The 20835-nt window shown below is 41.8% G+C and overlaps 1 protein-coding gene and 1 long non-coding RNA gene across 2 annotated transcripts; both read right to left on the minus strand.

Moving 5' to 3' along the window:
* Positions 1 to 7877: 7877 nt before the first annotated feature.
* LOC149973170 (uncharacterized) lies at positions 7878 to 14052 on the minus strand. Its single transcript, XR_016490291.1, has 2 exons — positions 13939 to 14052; positions 7878 to 13262 (listed from the first exon to the last, which is right to left on the minus strand). It is a non-coding gene; the product is annotated as an uncharacterized LOC149973170 (long non-coding RNA).
* A 107-nt stretch (positions 14053 to 14159) lies between these two features.
* LOC149973171 (uncharacterized) lies at positions 14160 to 19960 on the minus strand. Its single transcript, XM_090213368.1, has 7 exons — positions 19957 to 19960; positions 19782 to 19809; positions 17296 to 17598; positions 17023 to 17132; positions 16768 to 16826; positions 16606 to 16683; positions 14160 to 14189 (listed from the first exon to the last, which is right to left on the minus strand). The coding sequence occupies exons 1-7, from the start codon at positions 19958 to 19960 to the stop codon at positions 14160 to 14162; spliced, it is 612 nt and encodes a 203-aa protein (XP_090069494.1).
* Positions 19961 to 20835: the final 875 nt, after the last annotated feature.

Consider the following 20835-nt stretch of genomic DNA (forward strand, 5'->3'; position numbering starts at 1 on the left):
TCCCAGTCATTGGTGTTTTCGTTACCAATAATAACTTTGGAAAAGTGTGCGTTTCTATCAAAGTAAGTGCCTTATTACATTTTAATAGTTTCTGTTTGTTGTGTTATGTCGTTTATACTGTAGCATAATATATTTGTGTGTGTATTTGTAATTATTCGCCTACCTCCTCATGCCTTTTGCACACAATGTATATAGACTATTTTTTTTCTACTGTGTTATTGACTTGTTTATTGTTTACTCCATGTGTAACTCTGTGTTGTTGTCTGTTCACACTGCTATGCTTTATCTTGGCCAGGTCGCAGTTGTAAATGAGAACCTGTTCTCAACTAGGCTGTATTTTGAAGCCACACGGACTTTATGACTCTCAAGTGGTGCAGCGGTCTAACGTAGAGCATCTCAGTGCTAGAGGCGTCACTACAGACACGCTGGTTCAAATGTCCCCCCAACCCAAGTGTCCCCCCAACCCATCTTTTAACGCTGCTGCTGCTCTCTGTTCATCATATATGCATAGTCACTTTAACTATACATTCATGTACATACTACCTCATTTGGGCCGACCAACCAGTGCTCCCGCGCATTGGCTAACCGGGCTATCTGCATTGTGTCCAACCCACCACCCACCGACCCCTCTTTTACGCTACTGCTACTGCTACTCTCTGTTCATCATATATGCATAGTCACTTTAACCATATCTACATGTACATGCTACCTCAATCAACCTGACTAACCGGTGTCTGTATGTAGCCTCGCTACTTTTATAGCATCGCTAATGTATATAGCCTGTCTTTTTACTGTTGTTTTATTTCTTTACCTACCTATTGTTCACCAAATACCTTTGCACTATTGGTTAGAGCCTGTAAGTAAGCATTTCACTGTAAGGTTTATACCTGTTGTATTCAGCGCACGTGACAAATAAACGTTCATTTGAATTTGATAACATAAATGCCCCATGAGCAAAGTTCAAATGCCGTACCCCATCTTCAGAATGACTTTTTGGGAAAAGTGTGCCTGAAAATAACAGTTCTTCTCAGTTTTATGATGTCATATACTCTGCAGGAGTTCTGAGGATCTAGTAACCTACGTATGAATGGCAACCAGTTCTCCTATATTGCCTCCTCATCCTACAGACAGATCATGACGATTAATGACATTAGTGGTGTGTGACTCTTACTGCTATTTCCAGTGTCCCTGCATGGTCTGGAAGGTCACTGTTCCAGTTAGAGGGTTTCTGTGTGTATGTGTTTATGTTTATGTGGTCAGACAGACAACCGGCAGCCAGGTCATTGTCACTGCTCCTGATAAAATAAGACAGGTCGCGAGGGAGACCACAAGTCACAGGAAGTGACATCACCACAAGATGTTACCTGAAACATAGAAGGGGGGCCTTTGTCAGTAACCTGGGACCTACTACCTTCCGAAAAAGTTGACAGGTTTTTTCATGTCCTTCAGCCCCACTGACTTATGAGCATGAAGTAGAAGTCATGCAAACACGTCTGCAGTTATATGAAGGCTAGAGGAAAACACACACACACTGTTATGATATTTTTGCTCTCTCTCGTTCTCTCTAACCCCCCCTCTCTTTTGTTCTCTTTTGTTCTCTCTGTCTTTCTATTTCTCTATGACTTTCTCTATGACTTTCTCGCTCTGTCTCTGTCTCACTCTGTCTCTCTCTTTCCCCGAGCCCTCTATCTACCTACTTTCTCTTTCTCTGCAACATTGAGTGGTCAGCTCATAAAGTAACAAAGCTACCGGTATCTGTGAAACACCATGACCATTATCCACACAACCAGCAGCAGTAGGAAACACATGCTTCAAAACCACCACCATCAGACTGATCAACACAGTGACAGACCCCAAACACACCCACGTCTCATCGTCTAACTCTCAAGCTGAGTGAAGGGGTATTTTCAGAGAGCAACAATAGAAAGTGACTTATTTTTCAACTAACATACAGGAATTATTTTATAGAACAGCAGCCCTCATCAAAATGAAGTCTCTGCTCTTTCTCTACTCTTTCTTCTCTGTGTGTTTTGGATAGTCAACTGCTAGCTATCAGTGACAGTGATAGATAATGACATACAGCAAGAGGAAACTGTCATACAACACCTTAAAGAGATGTCTGGTGGTCCCTTCTCCTGATTCTCAAGACAGGGAATACTACTTATCCTATTCTCTAACTTCCAGTATGGTAAGTTGTGTAACTATTTTTATTTATTTGAACATTTTAAACACAATAAAACCGCAATACAACCATCAACGAGGATGACACAGACAAGTTTAAAAATGTATCGCCATTGTGGTCCTCTTGAAAACAAAAATATACACAAGGCTTAGGCATCCCCGGTTCCATTGGTGGCAGCCCCTGGACCAGACGTCGCCACCAACCGGAAAGCCAGCACTCCCCGATGCTTCGTGTGGTGGCTGCAGCATTCTGTAACAACTGACGCTGGAGTCGAGAAGCAGGTACGGGGAGTTCGACATTTAACAAAGAACAAGAAACAAGACAGGCACAGCGTCAGCACACGGGAAAACAAGGACATGACAATCAATGCTGCAGCAGGGAATAGAGCGGGGAACCAGACAGATACAGGGGAGGTAATGACGGAGGTGATTGAGTCCAGCTGAGTCCAATAATTGCTGATGCACGTGATGGGGGAAAGGCAGGTTGTGTAATGATGGTGGCGGGAGTGCGTAATGCTGGGGAGCCTGGCACATTCGAGTTCCAGGGAGGGGAAGCGAGAGCAGGCGTGACACCTATAGAGCATTGGTCTCATATTGGCAACACTGGCTGTGGTGTTATGCAGAGGTGGGACCAAGTCATTGTTTCAGAAGTCACAACTAAGTCTCAAGTCTTAGCACTCAAGTCCCAAGTCAAGACAGGCAAGTCCGAGTCAAGTCTCAAGTCAAGACCCGAGAAGTATCAAGTCAAGTCTCAAGTCCTAAACTTTGATTTTTGAGTCCTAAACAAGTCATAATGTGCTCTTCACCAAATGTAATACCATTTCATATTTTTAATATGCACCTCAGGAGTAAATGTCAGTTGGCTTTTCATAGCCGATCATTCAGAGTATTGCTACAACTCCTGCTGTCTCTAGAGAGTTAAAAACAGCAGGTCTGGGACAGGTAGCACGTCCTGCTACCAACTGCTTAACTAGTTGTAGCTCAATCCTGGGTGCAATGATCACGTTCCCGCACTGACTGACTGTGTGGAGGCTCATTGATTTAACGTTAGGTTAGCCTACATGCTACACAAGCAAAGTTATAAATTATATAGCTGTCGACTATTTTAGCCACGACTTACAGTTCTTTGTGCAGCTTCAAATGTTGAACACAGTTGGAAATTGTCTGTAATTATCTGTTTTGCAAGTTGCAATCCGTTTTTTGTTGAAACAGCGTCGTCTTTAAATCCACATTTTTTTGGGGGGTGGTATCATCTTTCCAAGGGCTCCATCTGAATTCATCCGCTGACGTTCCTCTGCACTGCCACGCACAACATTTTCTCAACTGGCACAATTTTATTGGCTGCTGTCCGATTCAAACTGTAATCCGTTAAATGAAGTTGATACGCTGCACACTTTGTTTTATTAGAGGAGCTATCCATGAAGAAACACTAAGGCGGTGACAATCCCGTGACTTTCGTTGTAGTTTAAAGATAATCGTATATTGTTCCTGTTTGATTTGGAGAAGAAGATGTACGTTTTTTCCTTGGGAGATTTTCATTGATTATGTTGGAGTGTTTGTGTTGACCAAATGCCCTCAATAGAGAACTGTGTTCAATCAAGAAAACCTACTCCTGACTTGTTTATTCCACCTTTCCGCTTTAGAGTGACGCCCAATTACTTGGTCCGCTCACATTACACAGTAAACACAGTGGTATTTGTACTTGTGTGCTGAGGAGGGATTATCAGATCCACCCCCACTCATCTTTTCCTGTCATTTCATCCTGTTTTGCTGAGTGTGAGGGAGGAGTGGACTTTAATGACGTAAAATAGGACCCACACACTCAGATACTTGCTAAATCGTACTTATATGAACAATTACACAGTAATCAGATCATTGTAATATAGCTTGCAACAATTGATGTCAGAATATGTGTGTTTCACATTCCTCTGTTCATCAACAAGAGAGTGGGGGACTCTGGCAGGCTTAGAGGAGCTGTGGAGCTGCTGGCGGGCTTAGAGACGGGACATTTCAAATCATTGGATTGGAAGTATAGAGGAAAGGATATTTCAGAAGTCAACTTAAAAAGTTGTATATTCACCTGGATCCTAGTTTGTGGGGAGACTAAAGATGAACACCAAAAACTTCAGTTTAACTTTTTATGGCTGCAGGGGCATTATTGAGTAGCTTGGATGAAAAGGTGCCCATTGTAAATGGCCAGCACCTCAGTCTCAGTTGCTAATATATGCATATTATTATTAGTATTGGATAGAAAACACTCAAGTTTCCAAAACTGTCAAAATATTGTCTGTGTGTACAACAGAACCGATATTGCAGGCGAAACCCTGAGGAAAATCAAAACAGGAAGTGGCCTCTATTTTGAAGACTCCATGTTCCATAGCCTCCCTTTGCTCCATTTAAAAGGATATCAACCAGATTCCTTTTCCTATCGCTTCCCCAAGGTGTCAACAGTCTTCAGACAGTTTCAGGCTTTTATTTTGAAAAATGAGCCAGAACGATAACATCGCGTCAAGTGGTCACATGAGTTTTGCTCGCGCAACAGAGTTTGGATAGGTATTGCTTTTCCCTCTCTTACTGTGAAAGACATTTGCGGTTGATATATTTTCGATTATATATTTGAAAAACAACCTGAGGATTGATTATAAAAAACATTTGACATGTTTCTGTGGACATTATGGAAAATATTTGGAATTTGTCTACGTTGTCGTGACCGCTCTTTCCTGTGGATTTCTGAACATAACGCGACAAACAAAATGAGGTATTTTGGGTATAAAAATAATCTTTATGGAACAAAAGGAACATTAGTTGTGTAAATGGGAGTCTCGTGAGTGAAAACATCCGAAGATCATCCAAGGTAAACGATTAATTTGATTGCTTTTCTGATTTTCGTGACCGAGCTACCTGATGGTAAATGTACTTAATGCTTTATCATGCGATCGATAAACTTACACAAACGCTTGGATTGCTTTCGCAGTAAAGCATAATTTCAAAATCTGACACGACAGGTGTATTAACAAAAGGCTAAGCTGTGTTTTCCTATATTGCACTTGTGATTTCATTAATATAAATATTTATAGTAATATTTGTTGTATGTAGCGCTATGCTATTCAGCGGTTGTTGATGACACTTATCCCAATATCGGGATTGCAGCCATAACAAGTTAACAGTCAGAGAGCTGACACTGCAAGACTCTGGGGATTTTCTACTTACAGGTGAAGGGGACAAAGGTCAGATTGGCAGTAAGACCATCACTCTGAAGGTCCACGGCAGGCTGTTATCACCATTTTTTTATCCTATTTTGATATCATTCTTATTTATATCCATAACCATGGCTGATGATCTTTAAATTATAACACAGATTTTTTGGTTTCATACTGACCTTACTCACCAAGCGTTGTTAAATATCCATCACATTTTCAAGTCGTCTTTCTCCTGGTGGTATGGCTATGGTAGTGTTCATTTAGAAGACTCATTACAAGTCTCTATCTCTCTCCTGGTTGGCCAGAGCCTATATCCACAGTGGCTATCCAGACAGACATCAAGCTATTGGCCAACCACTCCTGTACGGTACGGCTGGTGTGCAACGTGTCCTGCTACCCCAACCTTACCTACACCTGGGAGAGAGACATGGAGATGGCTTATTCCAAGATAGTGTAGCTGTCAGACGTGTGTTTGTCTTGTCCCGTGTTAAAACCTCTTTGGGCTAGGGGGCAGTATTTTCACGTCCAGATGAAAAGCGTGCCCAAAAGTAAACTGCCTGCTACTCTGGCCCAAAAGCTAGGATATGCATATTTTATTTGTAGATTTGGATAGAAAACACTCTGAAATTTCTAAAACTGATTGTTTGAACAATGTCTGTGAGTATAATAGAATTGATTTGACAGGCAAAACCCCGAGCACAATCCATCCAGGGAAAACCATTTTTGAGCTCAATCTGTTTTCCATTAGGTTTCTATGGCAATCCCTTTTTAATAGAAATATGCTTGCAGTTCCTATGGCTTCCACTAGATGTCAACAGTCTTTAGAAATTAGTTGATGTTTTTCCTTTGAGAAATGAAGAAGTAGCCCTGTTATTTCCATGTGTCACTCCAGGTGCACTCTAATGTTTTGGTGCGCGCAACCTGGAACGTGCTTCACTTTGTTTTCGTCTGGTATTGAGCACAGTATTTCCCGTCTTAAATTTGATAGATTATTTATGTTTTAGGATACATACATTTGGATTAGGAACGTTGTTTGAAATGTTTGGACTAAGTTTACAGGTAACTTATTAGATACTTTGTAGGCATGTTGGGCGAGTTGGAACCGCTGTCCTCAGATTACCGCATGGCCTGCTTTCGCCGTAAAGCCTTTTTGAAATCTAACACTGCAGCTGGATTAACAAGAAATTCATCTTTAAACTGATGTATTCTATGTTTTGTGAATTCTTATTATGAGTATTTCTGTTTCTGAATTTGGCGCGCTGCTATTTCACTGGGTGTTGTCAAATCGATCCTGCTTAAGGGATTGGAGCGCGAAGGGGTCCATAAGAAATGAATAGTCTGTAAATAGTCTGTTTTTTGTTTTTTTTCATGTATATTTTAATCTCACTTTCCATCTACAAATGAAATATACTTTCCTGCATCCCGCCTCACCCAATGTGGTACGGATCTGCTATTTTTTATACCTTTATAACTGGAACCTCCATCAGCAGCTAGCCAGCAAACTAGCTACTAGTCTTTGTTAGCCACTGCTAGCGGTCTTCACCTTTAGCTCGGACACCAGCCAGCTTTAGCTCGGACAATTACCTGCCAGTCTGCAAAGCGCGCTATCAACCCAGAACATATTGGACCGCTTTTCTCCGCCACATCACCAGATTCCTGCCGCAAGCTCTGGACCATTACACTGGATCATCGCAGCTAGCTAGCTGCAACTGAGTGGCCATTGTTGGCTAACGCCTCTGTCCTGAAGTAAACACCAGTTAGCCTTGAGCTAGCCTCGAGCTAGGCCAATCTCCCGGCCAGCCGACGGAGTATACCAGCTAATTCTTGGGCTACAAAACCTCTTTTGCCAATTTGACCCTTTATTGTTGACACAGAGCCCCGCCGATCCATCACGACTGGTTTGCCGAGGTAATGTGTCTGCCGATGTGGTTTCAACAGGCTTTTCCATTGCCATGTCGCAAAAGACCCATCTGCTATCCCCGGCCCACTAGCTTTCTGAACGCCGTGTCTCCCGCTCACCTAGCGTAATAGCGGCTACCGAACAGCTCCCTGACTCACCTATTGCTGCTCATTTGACCCTATGATCACTCGGCTACACAGCTGATGCCTGCTGAACTGTTCATTAACACAGTACCTAATTTTGTTTGTCAGCCTTGAACTCAGGTCCTGTGTGTACCTAACTGACCCTCTCTGCCCATTCATCGTAATTTACCCGTTGTTATCTTAGATCTCCCGACCAACACCTGTGATTGCTTTATGCCTCTCTCTAATGTCAATATGCCTTGTCTACTGCTGTTTCCGTTAGTTCTTATTGTTTTATTTCACTGTAGATCCCCCCCAGTCCCGCTCAACATGACTTACAGTGGGGCAAAAAAGTATTTAGTCAGCCACCAATTGTGCAAGTTCTCCCACTTAGAAAGATGAGAGAGGCCTGTTCATCATAGGTACACTTCAACTATGACAGACAAAATGAGAAAACAAATCCAGAAAATCACATTGTAGGATTTTTTATGAATTTATTTACAAATTATGGTGGAAAATAAGTATTTGGTCACCTTCAATTATTACATGAAATGAGATTTAAAGAATGGAGGAATCTGAACAGCAATGGTAGGCAGCCTTCTTAAAATGGGGCCCAATGTCAAGTTGTTATGGGCATGGAGGTGAAAAGATGATGAATTTTTTATTTATTTTTAATTACCTTTATTTAATCCAGTAAAATCCTATTTTGCGAGGGCGACCTGCCAAGAAGGCAAAACTGGGAAAAAGCAGCGTTTCCATTAAACATTACAGATAAAAACAGAATACACACATAAGACAAAACGTCACAAGTTGAAGAAACAACTGAAGATTAGAAACAACTGCAGTTGTCACAAACAGTGTTGTCGATCAGAGTCTTTAAAACAGACAAGGACACTAACTCCCCTAACTTTAAAATCTTCTGAAGCATGTTCCAAGAAGGGGCAGTATGGGAAAAATATTTTTTCCCATCTCAGTTTTGGCCTTAGGAACAGACAAGGACAGCAGCGACTTTGAATGAAGACAATATTGAGTGACTGATCTGGTCAGTAAAGAACAAAGGGAGTTGTCCCATCAATGCTGTGTACACTAAAGTGTACCAATGCTTTAGCCTCCTAGTGGAGAGAGAGGTCCATTGCACCATGGCATACAAATCACAGTGATGGATAAGTGGTCGAGCATTTGTAATTAATCTTAAAGCACCATGATACACAGTGGCCAGAGGCCTGCATATAGACAATATCACCATAATCCAGCATTGATTAAAAAAGTATTTTGAACAAGATATTTTCTGACTAACATTGAAGAGCAAGATTTGTTCCTGAAATAGAAACCCAATTTCAACTTCAGTTCCTTGGTCAAGTTATCAATGTGCTGTTTAAAATTAAACTTTTCATCTAGCCAAACCCCAAGATACTTATAGGAGGTGACCCTATCAATTTTATGGCCTGTTGAAGTTCAAATCTGCAAGTGACTACACGTCCTCACTTTCAGGGAAGAGAAAACCATCATCTTTGTTTTCCTTTCATAAAGCACACGTTTTAATTGGAATGCTGCCTTTGAATAACATCAAAGGCCAACTGTAAGTCCTTAAAAGCCTACTCAATAATAAATGCGCTAAAATGTAATAATACATGATGTAATAATGCATGATGTCACTGTATGTCTGACTGCATCACTCCACTCAGAATGCTTCACCATTGTCTGAAGTCTTAATCTCACTGATCTCATATTCATGCTTCCTACTGATTGAGTCCACATCATCCTTGCTCCATGTGTATTTTCAGTCTGTGACTTTTCCAGTCTGTATGTTACATCTGAGAGTGACAGATTCTCCACTGAATATCTGGGAGGATTTGGGGTGTTTGGTCAGAACAGCCATTGCCTGTCCTGCAAAAAATAAAACCAGCATGATTCAGTTGCTTAACACATGTTATTTTGAGACGATCAAAACACAAGCATTATGAGATCAAGGCTTGATCAAGTGTACAAATATCTACCACCATCGTCTTCAGAGTGTCCAGAGTAGATGTGTGTACTAAGCACTACAACACAGAAATTCACATTGCACCAATATAAACTTGAAATAAACAACATGCCATATTCATGTTTCTGATTACTAAATCCACCCTGTACTTTATTGTACAGGTGCAATCTAAGATTTCTGCATTGATTTCTTCACTTTTAAATAAATCATAGAAATTCAAGTCTTATCCCATCATAACCCAAAATATATGATTATTTTATGACAATTATTGTAAATAATGTAGATGAATGAATATCCTTAGCCCCATCCCTCAGCCGCATATACCACAACAAGTGGAAGGGTGTTATTTTTGTGGTTGTTTGAAGAGATGACTGCAGCTTTAAAAGGCCACTGACTTCCCATGTTCTGCACACAGAGAGAGTACAAAGACCAAAAACACTAAAACACCCGTCATTAATCTCTTAATACAGTTTACTATAACTGTAGCGAAGGAACCCTCAACCATTTACAATAATCACAACTTGATAATACAACACATCCAACTACTGAGTTAGAATCAATCATTAGTTCCTGAGTGATGACCTGGTTAAGTGCACACCACCACACGAACCAGGTCTGCATGGCATCGGCTATACAAGCCCAGGTTCTCACAGAGATGCAACATCAATGTAGTGTGGCCACATTCTATCTGCAGACCATATGTGCTACAATTTCCTTTTAGTGCCATTTTCTAAGCTTTTGCGCTGTTTTGTCAATAAGGGATAAAACACCAAAAACAAAAGTAAAGCATGAAACTGCCTGTCACGACTTCCGCTGAAGTCGGTCCCTCTCCTTGTTCGCGTGGCGTTCGGCGGTCGACGTCACCGGCCTTCTAGCCATCGCTGATCCAGTTTTCATTTTCCATTTGTTTTGTCTTTGTTTTACACACCTGGTTTCAATTCCCCAATTACATTCAATTATTTAACCCTCTGTTTTCCCCATGGTTTTCGGGCTCGATTGTTTTATGTATGTTCGGTCCATTATTGTGGGCTCAGTTAGCACGACATGTTATTGGAATATTTGAGTAAAGTGAATTGTGTTACTCTCTTCTGTTCTGTGCCTGACTCCTCTGCACCAGCTACACCCAGACCACTACACATTTCCATGAATATCTTATTCCTTTTTCCCTCAAAGGCGTATTAAATCTGGTAATTAGTCTTCATACACAAACACGTGGAAATCATGAATCAATTTTTATCAACTATTTACCTCTAAATATGTCTAAGTGGCTTGTTGTAGAGCGTAGAGTGTGGGACACATGTACAACATGTGTGAAGAAACCAACATGGGGAGAGAAAGGTTACAGGGGAAATCAGTTACACACTTAACTATTATTGGGATTACTAAGGTAAACATCTTGGATTTGCTGTCACCCCCGTCAGGACAGGCCTGTAACTACTTCACATTCTTGTGGATCACAATGTAGAAACTAATATGGTTACTGGTCACATAGCAACAACATAACTCCTCAGTCTACTTGGTCTGCCCTCTTATTCCTCCCTCTATCTATGTCATCATATTAGTACAGACATGGACCACTTCTCTATGGGTTCAAAAAGCTTTGAATGTGGTTTACAGAAGACTGACAGCAGTATGGTGCATAGATATTTTGTGAGAAAGTGTTGCTTTACATCAGGGGTATCAAACTCAATCAGGGGCCATGTTGAAAAAACACAACAAATTTGCGGGCTATTCTGTTTGTTTTTAGAAAAAAACATACATCTGCAATCCAAACTGCCTATTGTTTTATCATAAATAAATATGACCTTTTATAATGTCCACTTATGTACACAGGTGTCACGACTTCCGCCGAGGTCGGTCCCTCTCCTTGTTCGGGCGGCGTTCGGTGGTCAACGTCACCAGCCTTCTAGCTATCGCCGATCGACTTTTCATTTTCCATTTGTTTTGTCTTCGTTTTACACACCTGGTTTCACTTCCCCAATTACTTGTTCATAATTTAACCCTCTGTTCCCCCATGTTTTTTTGTGAGTGATTGTTTGTATGTTATTTGGTCCGTTATATGGGCTTGCTTATTTGTATTGTATTTGCCTATTTTTGAGTAAATTACGTTTACTTACTCATATCTGCTGTCCTGCGCCTGACTCCTCTACACAAGTTACGCACAAAGCCCACTCCTCCCCAGTGTCCAGCTGGGCATCTGTACGTTCCGTCTGCTGTCTGCAACCGTTTAATCTATTGGGCCCACACGGCCTCTTGCCTGGTGGCACCGGTATAATCGGCCGGACGGTGCGTTGCCTTTGTGAGAAATACTGGTGGCCCACCTTGGCCAAGGACGTGAGGGTTTATGTTTCTTCCTGCTCGGTGTGCGCCCAGTGCAATGCTCCCAGGCACCTGCCCAGAGGGAAGTTAGAACCCGTCCCCAATCCACAAAGGCTGTGGTCGCACCTTTCGGTGGACATCCTCAAGGATCTTCCTCCCTCACAGGGAAACACCACGATCCTGGTCGTTGTGGATCGGTTTTCTAAGTCCTGCCGTCTCCTCCCTCTGCCCGGTCTCCCTACGGCCCTACAGACTGCGGGAGGCCCTGTTCACTCACGTCTTCTGGCACTACGGGGTGCCTGAGGACATAGTCTCTGATCGGGGTATGTATGTAGCTAGTGAGCTAAGCTGTAACATTAGCAATGTCTTTCAAAAGGAAACAACTCACAAATGAGGAAATTCTGGAGATTTTGTGTTCTGACATTGAGTCTGAAAGTCAGCAAACAGATTCTGACAGTGACAGTGAGGCGCTGCCCCCCAGCCATTGAGAACCCTGAATCTGAGGACATCTTGTCCACTGACAAAGTCCCAAGTCCCTTTGAATATGCTGGTGGTGGTGGAGGCAGACCGACAGTGGATAAAGTACAGGAGTTCTGTGGTAGCTGGAAGGCTGGCAGCCATTTCACCCCTCCTGGCCCTGCTGTTTGCTTTGATGAGTCCCAGTCTGGAGTGTAACGCCCCTTGCCATTTCCATCTGAGGCAGAGTTCTTCAAGTTGTTTCTGACAGAGGAGCTGGTGGGTATACATAGTAGAGACCAATCACTATGCCATGGAGCTACAGGACAAGAGAGAGCCAGGAGTGGGGAGGACAACCACAATTAGTGAAATGTATACCCTACTGGTGACAGTCCTTCTCATGGGGATAGTAAAGAAGAACTCCCTAAGAGAATACTGGAGCACAGATCCTGTTTGAAACTCCCTTCTTTGCCACCCTCTTTTCCCAAGACAGCTTCCTAGTTCTGCTGCGATGCCTGCATTTCGTCTACAATGCTACTGCCATCCTAAATGACCCGTTATACGAAATAAGAAATGTTCTTACCAGCCTGACAATAGCATTTGGAGCTACCCTGCATAACCTGGCTGTGTTAGTATATTAGCACACTGCAATAGCATACTGAAAGGCCCTGCTTAATTAGCAACACAGTGACTAAAGGGGATCCTAAAACAGGAGTGAAAAGGCTGAGGAGAATTAGCGTTTAGCACGCTAACACAATGGCATTGATGAGTATGAGGGGCTTGGAGTGTCTGGGTCCATGGTGATGACCATGCTGGCTCCTCATCTCAGCAAGGGACACACTATGTATGTGGACAATTGTTACAGGAGTCCCACACTCTTCCAGCATCTGCTCTCCAACAGCACAGGGGCCTGTGGCACAGTCAGGTCAAACAAGAAGGGGATGAAGGAAACATTTGGATGCAGGAAGATGCAGAGAGGAGAGGTGGAGTTCAAAGAGAACGGTCAACAGCTGGCAGTAAAGTGGCATGACAAACGAGACGTCCATATCCTCTCCACTGTCCATACAGCAACCATGTCGGCCACAGGGAAGTTTGACCACCTGACGGGAGAGATAATAATCAAACCAGACTGTGTGCTTGACTACAACCTCAAAAAGGGGGCAGTGGATAAGGCGGACATGATAAACAGCTTTGTGGAATGTACTCGAAAAACGACCAAGTGGTATAAGAAGATATTTTTCCATCTGATCGACACTGCCCTCAATGGCCACATAGTTCACTGCCAAAGAACAAGTGAGATGATCACTGAACAAGGTATTTTGTGTAATTGGACTTACAGTTCACATGCAAAATCAATTAACATAATAAGGTACTTAGATGGAAACATAGCCTGGATTTGAACCAGCGTGTCTGTGTTACGCCCCTGAAAACAGGGGAGAAATAATCACGAGAGTGATACGGTGTTGTATTCTCAATTCAACGTTTAGTGTAATCATTTCACAAAAGTAACACATTACAAAACAACAGAAAACTCATTATACAACTAACACAGCAAAATATCTTATTAACAACATACATGTTCATTCACAATCGACATAAAATGGCAGCTACTCTCAGTACGATGCTATTCTTCACTTCAACCGAGCAGGGCTAATATTACTCTCTTCAAACTTAACTCTAACTTCCTCAAGACGTTACTAAGACACTCCTTAAACACTCTTGACATATTAGCGAGTTATAACATTTAAATTACTATTTTTATCATCAATAAAGTACCTGAAAACAGGGGAGAAATAATCACAAGAGTGATACGGTGTTGTATTCTCAATTCAACATTTAGTGTAATGAGAAAAGACCGTGATTTTCCCCAGGAATATGGGTGGAGACCAGAGCAATCGATCTCCGGCTCATAGATTAAGAGCATTTCGTAGATCACAGATGAACACTTTTAGGCACCACAAAAATAAAGTAATCAATATAACGTTTACACATTACTCTCACAATTCGTACCCTTTGACAGATTTGAACTTTAACACAATTATATGAATGTTATCAATCTCTATCAACTAATACTGAATGCATCTTTTTAACCTTAGATGTTTTAAGATCCTCACATACTATGAACTTACTAATACTTTTTAATGTATAACAGGCTATGAATATTTCCTTTAACCTGTCACATCTGTAGTGACACCTCTAGCAATAAGATGCTCTGCATTAGACCGCTGCACCACTTGGAAGTCATAAGGTCAGGGTAGCTTCAAAATACAGCACAAGCTAATACTTCTCTGATGCAATTAGCAATGTTTTACAGAGCTAATAGAAGAATGCAGCTAGCAACATAAGCATGATTGAATATAACACCATAAAGGTTATGAAATGAGTAATGTTTCCTCGCGTGTCCACGGTTATAAGGAATATACACAAATATATTATGCTACAGTAGAAACGACATAACACGACATACAGAAACTATTATAATGTAATAAGGCACTTTATTTTTTTATTTATTTCACCTTTATTTAACCAGGTAGGCTAGTTGAGAACAAGTTCTCATTTGCAACTGCGACCTGGCCAAGATAAAGCATAGCAGTGTGAGCAGACAACACAGAGTTACACATGGAGTAAACAATTAACAAGTCAATAACACAGTAGAAAACAAAGGGGGAGTCTATATACAATGTGTGCAAAAGGCATGAGGAGGTAGGCGAATAATTACAATTTTGCAGATTAACACTGGAGTGATAAATGATCAGATGGTCATGTACAGGTAGAGATATTGGTGTGCAAAAGAGCAGAAAAGTAAATAAATAAAAATAGTATGGGGATGAGGTAGGTGAAAATGGGTGGGCTATTTACCAATAGACTATGTACAGCTGCAGCGATCGGTTAGCTGCTCAGATAGCTGATGTTTGAAGTTGGTGAGGGAGATAAAAGTCTCCAACTTCAGCGATTTTTGCAATTCGTTCCAGTCACAGGCAGCAGAGTACTGGAACGAAAGGCGGCCAAATTAGGTGTTGGCTTTAGGGATGATCAGTGAGATACACCTGCTGGAGCGCGTGCTACGGATGGGTGTTGCCATCGTGACCAGTGAGCTGAGATAAGGCGGAGCTTTACCTAGCATGGACTTGTAGATGACCTGGAGCCAGTGGGTCTGGCGACGAATATGTAGCGAGGGCCAGCCGACTAGAGCATACAAGTCGCAGTGGTGGGTGGTATAAGGTGCTTTAGTGACAAAACGGATGGCACTGTGATAGACTGCATCCAGTTTGCTGAGTAGAGTGTTGGAAGCCATTTTGTAGATGACATCGCCGAAGTCGAGGATCGGTAGGATAGTCAGTTTTACTAGGGTAAGCTTGGCGGCGTGAGTGAAGGAGGCTTTGTTGCGGAATAGAAAGCCGACTCTTGATTTGATTTTCGATTGGAGATGTTTGATATGAGTCTGGAAGGAGAGTTTGCAGTCTAGCCAGACACCTAGGTACTTATAGATGTCCACATATTCTAGGTCGGAACCATCCAGGGTGGTGATGCTAGTCGGGCATGCGGGTGCAGGCAGCGATCGGTTGAAAAGCATGCATTTGGTTTTACTAGCGTTTAAGAGCAGTTGGAGGCCACGGAAGGAGTGTTGTATGGCATTGAAGCTTGTTTGGAGGTTAGATAGCACAGTGTCCAATGACGGGCCGAAAGTATGTAGAATGGTGTTGTCTGCGTAGAGGTGGATCAGGGAATCGCCCGCAGCAAGAGCAACATACTTTGATAGAAACGCACACATTTCCTAAGTTATTATTGGTAACGAAAACAACAATGACTGCGATGCAGGTAACAGACAGGAAATGTGAAATATGTGTGTGCAGGACGGGAGATGCGCAAATGTCTGCAGACTTGAACTGCACAAACAATTGGGAAGTGCTTTGGGAATTTTGTCCGAGTCAGAAATGTCCAAAAACAACTAGGTCCTCAAAAGTAAAAATGACTACTTTTATGTGAATGAACGAGGAGGCGGAACACCCCTCGAATACGAACTGTTCTTAGAAAATAAAACACGTGTTAGAAAATCATTTGAAATTGACAAGCTGAAAACAGCCTATAAATAAAAACAGGCTGCATGCCTTGGTTTGAGGGCAGTTGTGTAACAATCACATTATGGAATGGAGAGAACGTTCTAACAGCACGTGCATAAAAAAAACTCACGCTGGGGCGACTATGAGAGATGTTTAACCTTTTCATGTTCGAGTTCCGAACATCTCTAATAGTCGCCCCAGGGTGAGTTTTTTGGGCGTCCAAATGTAATCGTGTAATACACAGAGTCTGCAGCTACATGTGACAGATAATCAAGAAGAAACTGTTTCAGCATCAAGAAAGGTAGTGACTATTCTCAAAGTAGACTACATAGTCTTCCATTCAATCACATACATTTTACCATTATGACCATTTATATCTTACCTTGTTCAATCTTGGGATAAACCGATCATTGACAGTTTCATAGATGGGTTTTGGGTTTACATGACTGTTTGATCTGGTCTGGAATCAAAATACAGCCCATTACAATACAGTACATACAGCTTTAACACATTCAGATACATAATAATGACAATTCAAACTTACATCTCTACTTCTTGTGTTGATGATAACATCAGCATATGTTGTGTTGTCTGTAAGATCTGCTGTGTTTTATGAGAACAACATTTCATTCAGGACATCAACAAACGTACCCAGGAATTAATTAGGGGTCTCACTCTTTTTCTCATTTCGAGCAAATCCCCCCCAAAATCATATCGGCTGAAGAATACTTCTAGAATACTTCTAGAACCACCCAAATTGTCACTTTAAGTATAATGGAGGCCCCTAAGCTGTACATACCTGTGTTACTTCGGCCCCTGCAGTAGCACACTGCCCCTGCTACAGTGAGGATCAGCACTACAGCGCCTCCTACTGATATTCCGATGTAGATGGTATACCACACCAGTCCTGTCAAATATTGTACAACACACATGAATAGACTATTCAACATGATGAAGACTATATTGCTCTATATCATATACATCCAACGTAATCACATGCACTACATATTATATTTGACAACATCAGCGTATAAGCACACTGAAAAGTGTATAGAAGGGATTATTATGATATCTAGGTACCTGGGGTGGTGTGTCATTACTACACTTTCCTGTCTCAAAGGCAGTTTTCCAAATGACTAGGTTGGAGGCGTTACACTTTACACTGATGTCTCTCTCTGCTGGTGAGAGAGAGAAGTGAATCTGCTGGCCATCCCCGTACATCTCATTGTCTCTTTCCCAGGTGTAGGTAATGTTGGGGTAGCAGGACACGTTGCACACCAGCCGTACCGTACAGGAGTGGTTGGCCAATAGCTTGATGTCTGTCTGGATCGCCACCGTAGTTATAGGCTCTGACCAACCAGGGGAGAGATAGAGACTCAATCAGTCTTCTAAATGAACCCTACCGTAGCCATACCACCAGGAGAAAGACGACATGAAAATGTGATGGATATTTAACAACGCTTGGTGAGTAAGGTCAGTATGAAACCACAAAACCTGTGTTATAATTTAAAGATCATCAGCCATGGTTATGGATATAAATAAGAGTTATATCAAAATAGGATGCAAATATGTTATTAACAGCCTACCGTGGACCTTCAGAGTGATGGTCTTACTGTCAATCTGACCTTTGTCCCGTTCACCTGTAACTAGAAAATCCTCTGAGTCTTGCAGTCTCTGACTGTTAAACTGAAGTTTTTGGTGTTCATCTTTAGTCTCCCCTCAAACTGGGATCCAGGTGAATATACAACTTCTGAGTTGAATTCTCCTTTCCCATATACTTCAACTCCAATGGACCAATGGGCACTGCCCTTCCTTGGACACTGTGCTAACTAACCTCCAAACGAATTTCAATGCCATACAACACTCCTTCCGTGGCTTCCAACTGCTCTTAAACGCTAGTAAAGCCAAATGCATGCTTTTCGACTGTACACTGCCCGCACCCGCCCGCCCGACTAGCATCACCATCCTGGACGGTTCTGACCTAGAATATGTGGACAACTATAAATACCTAGGTGTCTGGCTAGACCGTAAACTCTCTTTCCAGACTCATATTAAACATCTGCCTCACGCCGCCAAACTTACTCTAGTAAAACTGACTATCCTTTCGATCCTCGACTTCGGCGATGTCATCTACAAAATAGCTTTCAATACTCTACTTAGCAAACTGGATGCAGTCTATCACAGTGCAATCCGTTTTGTTACCAAATCACCTTACACCACCCACCACTGCGACCTGTATGCTCTAGTCGTCTGGCCCTCGCTACATACTCGTCGCCAGACCCACTGGCTCCAGGTCATCTATAAGAGGGTTATATCATGTTGGTTGTTGCTAACAGAGTTGGTATGTACTATGTTAGTTGTTGTTGGGAGCAGCTTTGGTATGTTCTGTGTTTGTTACTTTGTCAGAGCTTCTTTAATGTCCTGAGTTAGTTATTTTCTCAGGTTTTGTTGTGAAGTTTGTATTATTGTGTATTATTGTGTTTCATTTGTTCCCAGGGAGAAGGGGAAGGCACCTAGGGAGTGCTTAGGCATACATATACCACTGTCTAGGCACACTAGGTAAAACCTGGGCGGACCAACCCCTGTATTTTGGTTAGGGCACCAGGTGGTGCTAAATTAGGTAAGTAGTGGGTAGGCAGGTAAGGTAGGAGAGGGGGCTTTTAGATTTACTTTCTTTGCTTTGGTTCCGTCCAGACCCTTTTCCCCATATTACCGTGTGACGGAATAAATTCCTTGTAAACGGTACCACTCTCTCTGCCTTTGTCATTCTTACTCGCACCTACAGTCCCATACCTCTTTCACTTCACAGGGAGTTGAGTTGTAGCAGGGTGTTGCGTATTCCCTCTTCACAGAGGCGTGCGGAACAACTGGTCACAATGACAACACCCACCCATAGCACACGTTCCAGCAGGTATATCTCACTGATCATCTCCAAAGCCAACACCTCCTTTGGCCGTCTTTCCTTCCAGTTCTCTGCTGCCGGTGACTGGAAAGAATTGCGAAGATTGCTGAAGCTGGAGACTTATTTCCCTCACCAACTTTAAACATCAGCTATCTGAGCAGCTAACCGATCGCTGTAGCTGTACATAGTCCATCTGTAAATAGCCCACCCAATCTACCTACCTCATCCCCATACTGTTTTAATGTACTTTTCTGCTCTTTTGCACATCAGTATCTTTACTTGCACATCATCATCTGCTCATTTATCACTCCAGTGTTAATCTGCTAAATTGTAATTCTTCGCTACTATGGCCTATTTAGTGCCTACCTCCTCATGCCATTTGCACACACTGTATATAGACTTTCTTTTTTTCTACTGTGTCATTGACTTGTTTATTGTGTTATTGGCTTGTTTATTGTTTATTCCATGTGTAACTCTGTCTTGTTGTCCGTGTCACACTGCTTTGCTTTATATTGGCCAGGTCGCAGTTGTAAATGAGAACTTGTTCTCAACTAGCCTACCTGGTTAAATAAAGGTGAAATAAAAATAAATAAATAAATGATTTGAAATGTCCCCTCTCTAAGCCTGCCAGCAGCTCCACGGAGTCCCCCACTCACTTGTTGATGATCAGAGGAACACCCACAACTGAAACACACAAATACACATGTTATAAAGGGTAAATAAAATAACAAATAAAACATTTCTGACAATCAATGGCTGCACACATTATTACAATGATCTTATTACTGTATAATTATTCATGTAGTACAATGAAGCAAGTGTTGTAATTACTCATTGTTACACTCTAATACTTGTTACAGTGTGTTTACATGAATAATTACACAATAATACACTGCAATGCAAAGTCCTACCTAATCAATAATAGATAATAATGGATTGGATTTATATATCGCATTTCCAGGTTTCATTTATACTGTATGTGGCACATCACATATTTTAACTTTATATATTTACGTATCTGAGTGAATGAGTCCTTTTTTACTTCATCAAAGTCCACTCCTCCCCCACATTCAGTAGAACAGGATGAGATGACAGGAAAAGAGAAGTGAGGGTGGATCTGATAACCCTTCCTGAGCTCACAAGTACGAATCCCACCATTGACTGTGTAATTATTCACCAGAAGTGCATCATATACTGCATGGGCAACATTATAATTACATCTCAATCTGAAGTAATGTTTTATAAACCCTTACCCCAAAAATGTCAGTCATGAATTAATCCTGCTAGCATGACAACGTAAATGATGTCAATGTGGGATGAAAAACCTTAGCATTTATATTTATCTCGCGAGAAGGACAATGTTGGTCCAGTGTGTTTGTGTGTAAATGTATGCCTATACGCCATGAAAGTGACTAGCCACTTCATCATTCTTCCGGAGTCAGTCCCCTAATTATTTTTGAATGGGCTTGGCGATTATATATTACATTTGTGAAAATGCAGTTGTTTAAAATATATATTTATCATAATATATTTGTGATTGTGGCTGAATTTACTCCTGCCAGATGCCTTTTAATATAATGTTGCGCTGACGAACATTGCGCTACATCTTTGCCCTTTTAAGGCCATTCAAAAAGCTAACAAACATTAGAAAACTACAGGGCTACTTCCTTGAAAATGTTGCTGCACTTTCGATGCACGTTAACACAACCA

This window comes from Oncorhynchus mykiss, chromosome 21, assembly GCF_057628025.1.
Source record: "Oncorhynchus mykiss isolate SJ-2025 chromosome 21, ASM5762802v1, whole genome shotgun sequence".
In the NCBI taxonomy this organism is placed as follows: Eukaryota; Metazoa; Chordata; class Actinopteri; order Salmoniformes; family Salmonidae; genus Oncorhynchus; species Oncorhynchus mykiss.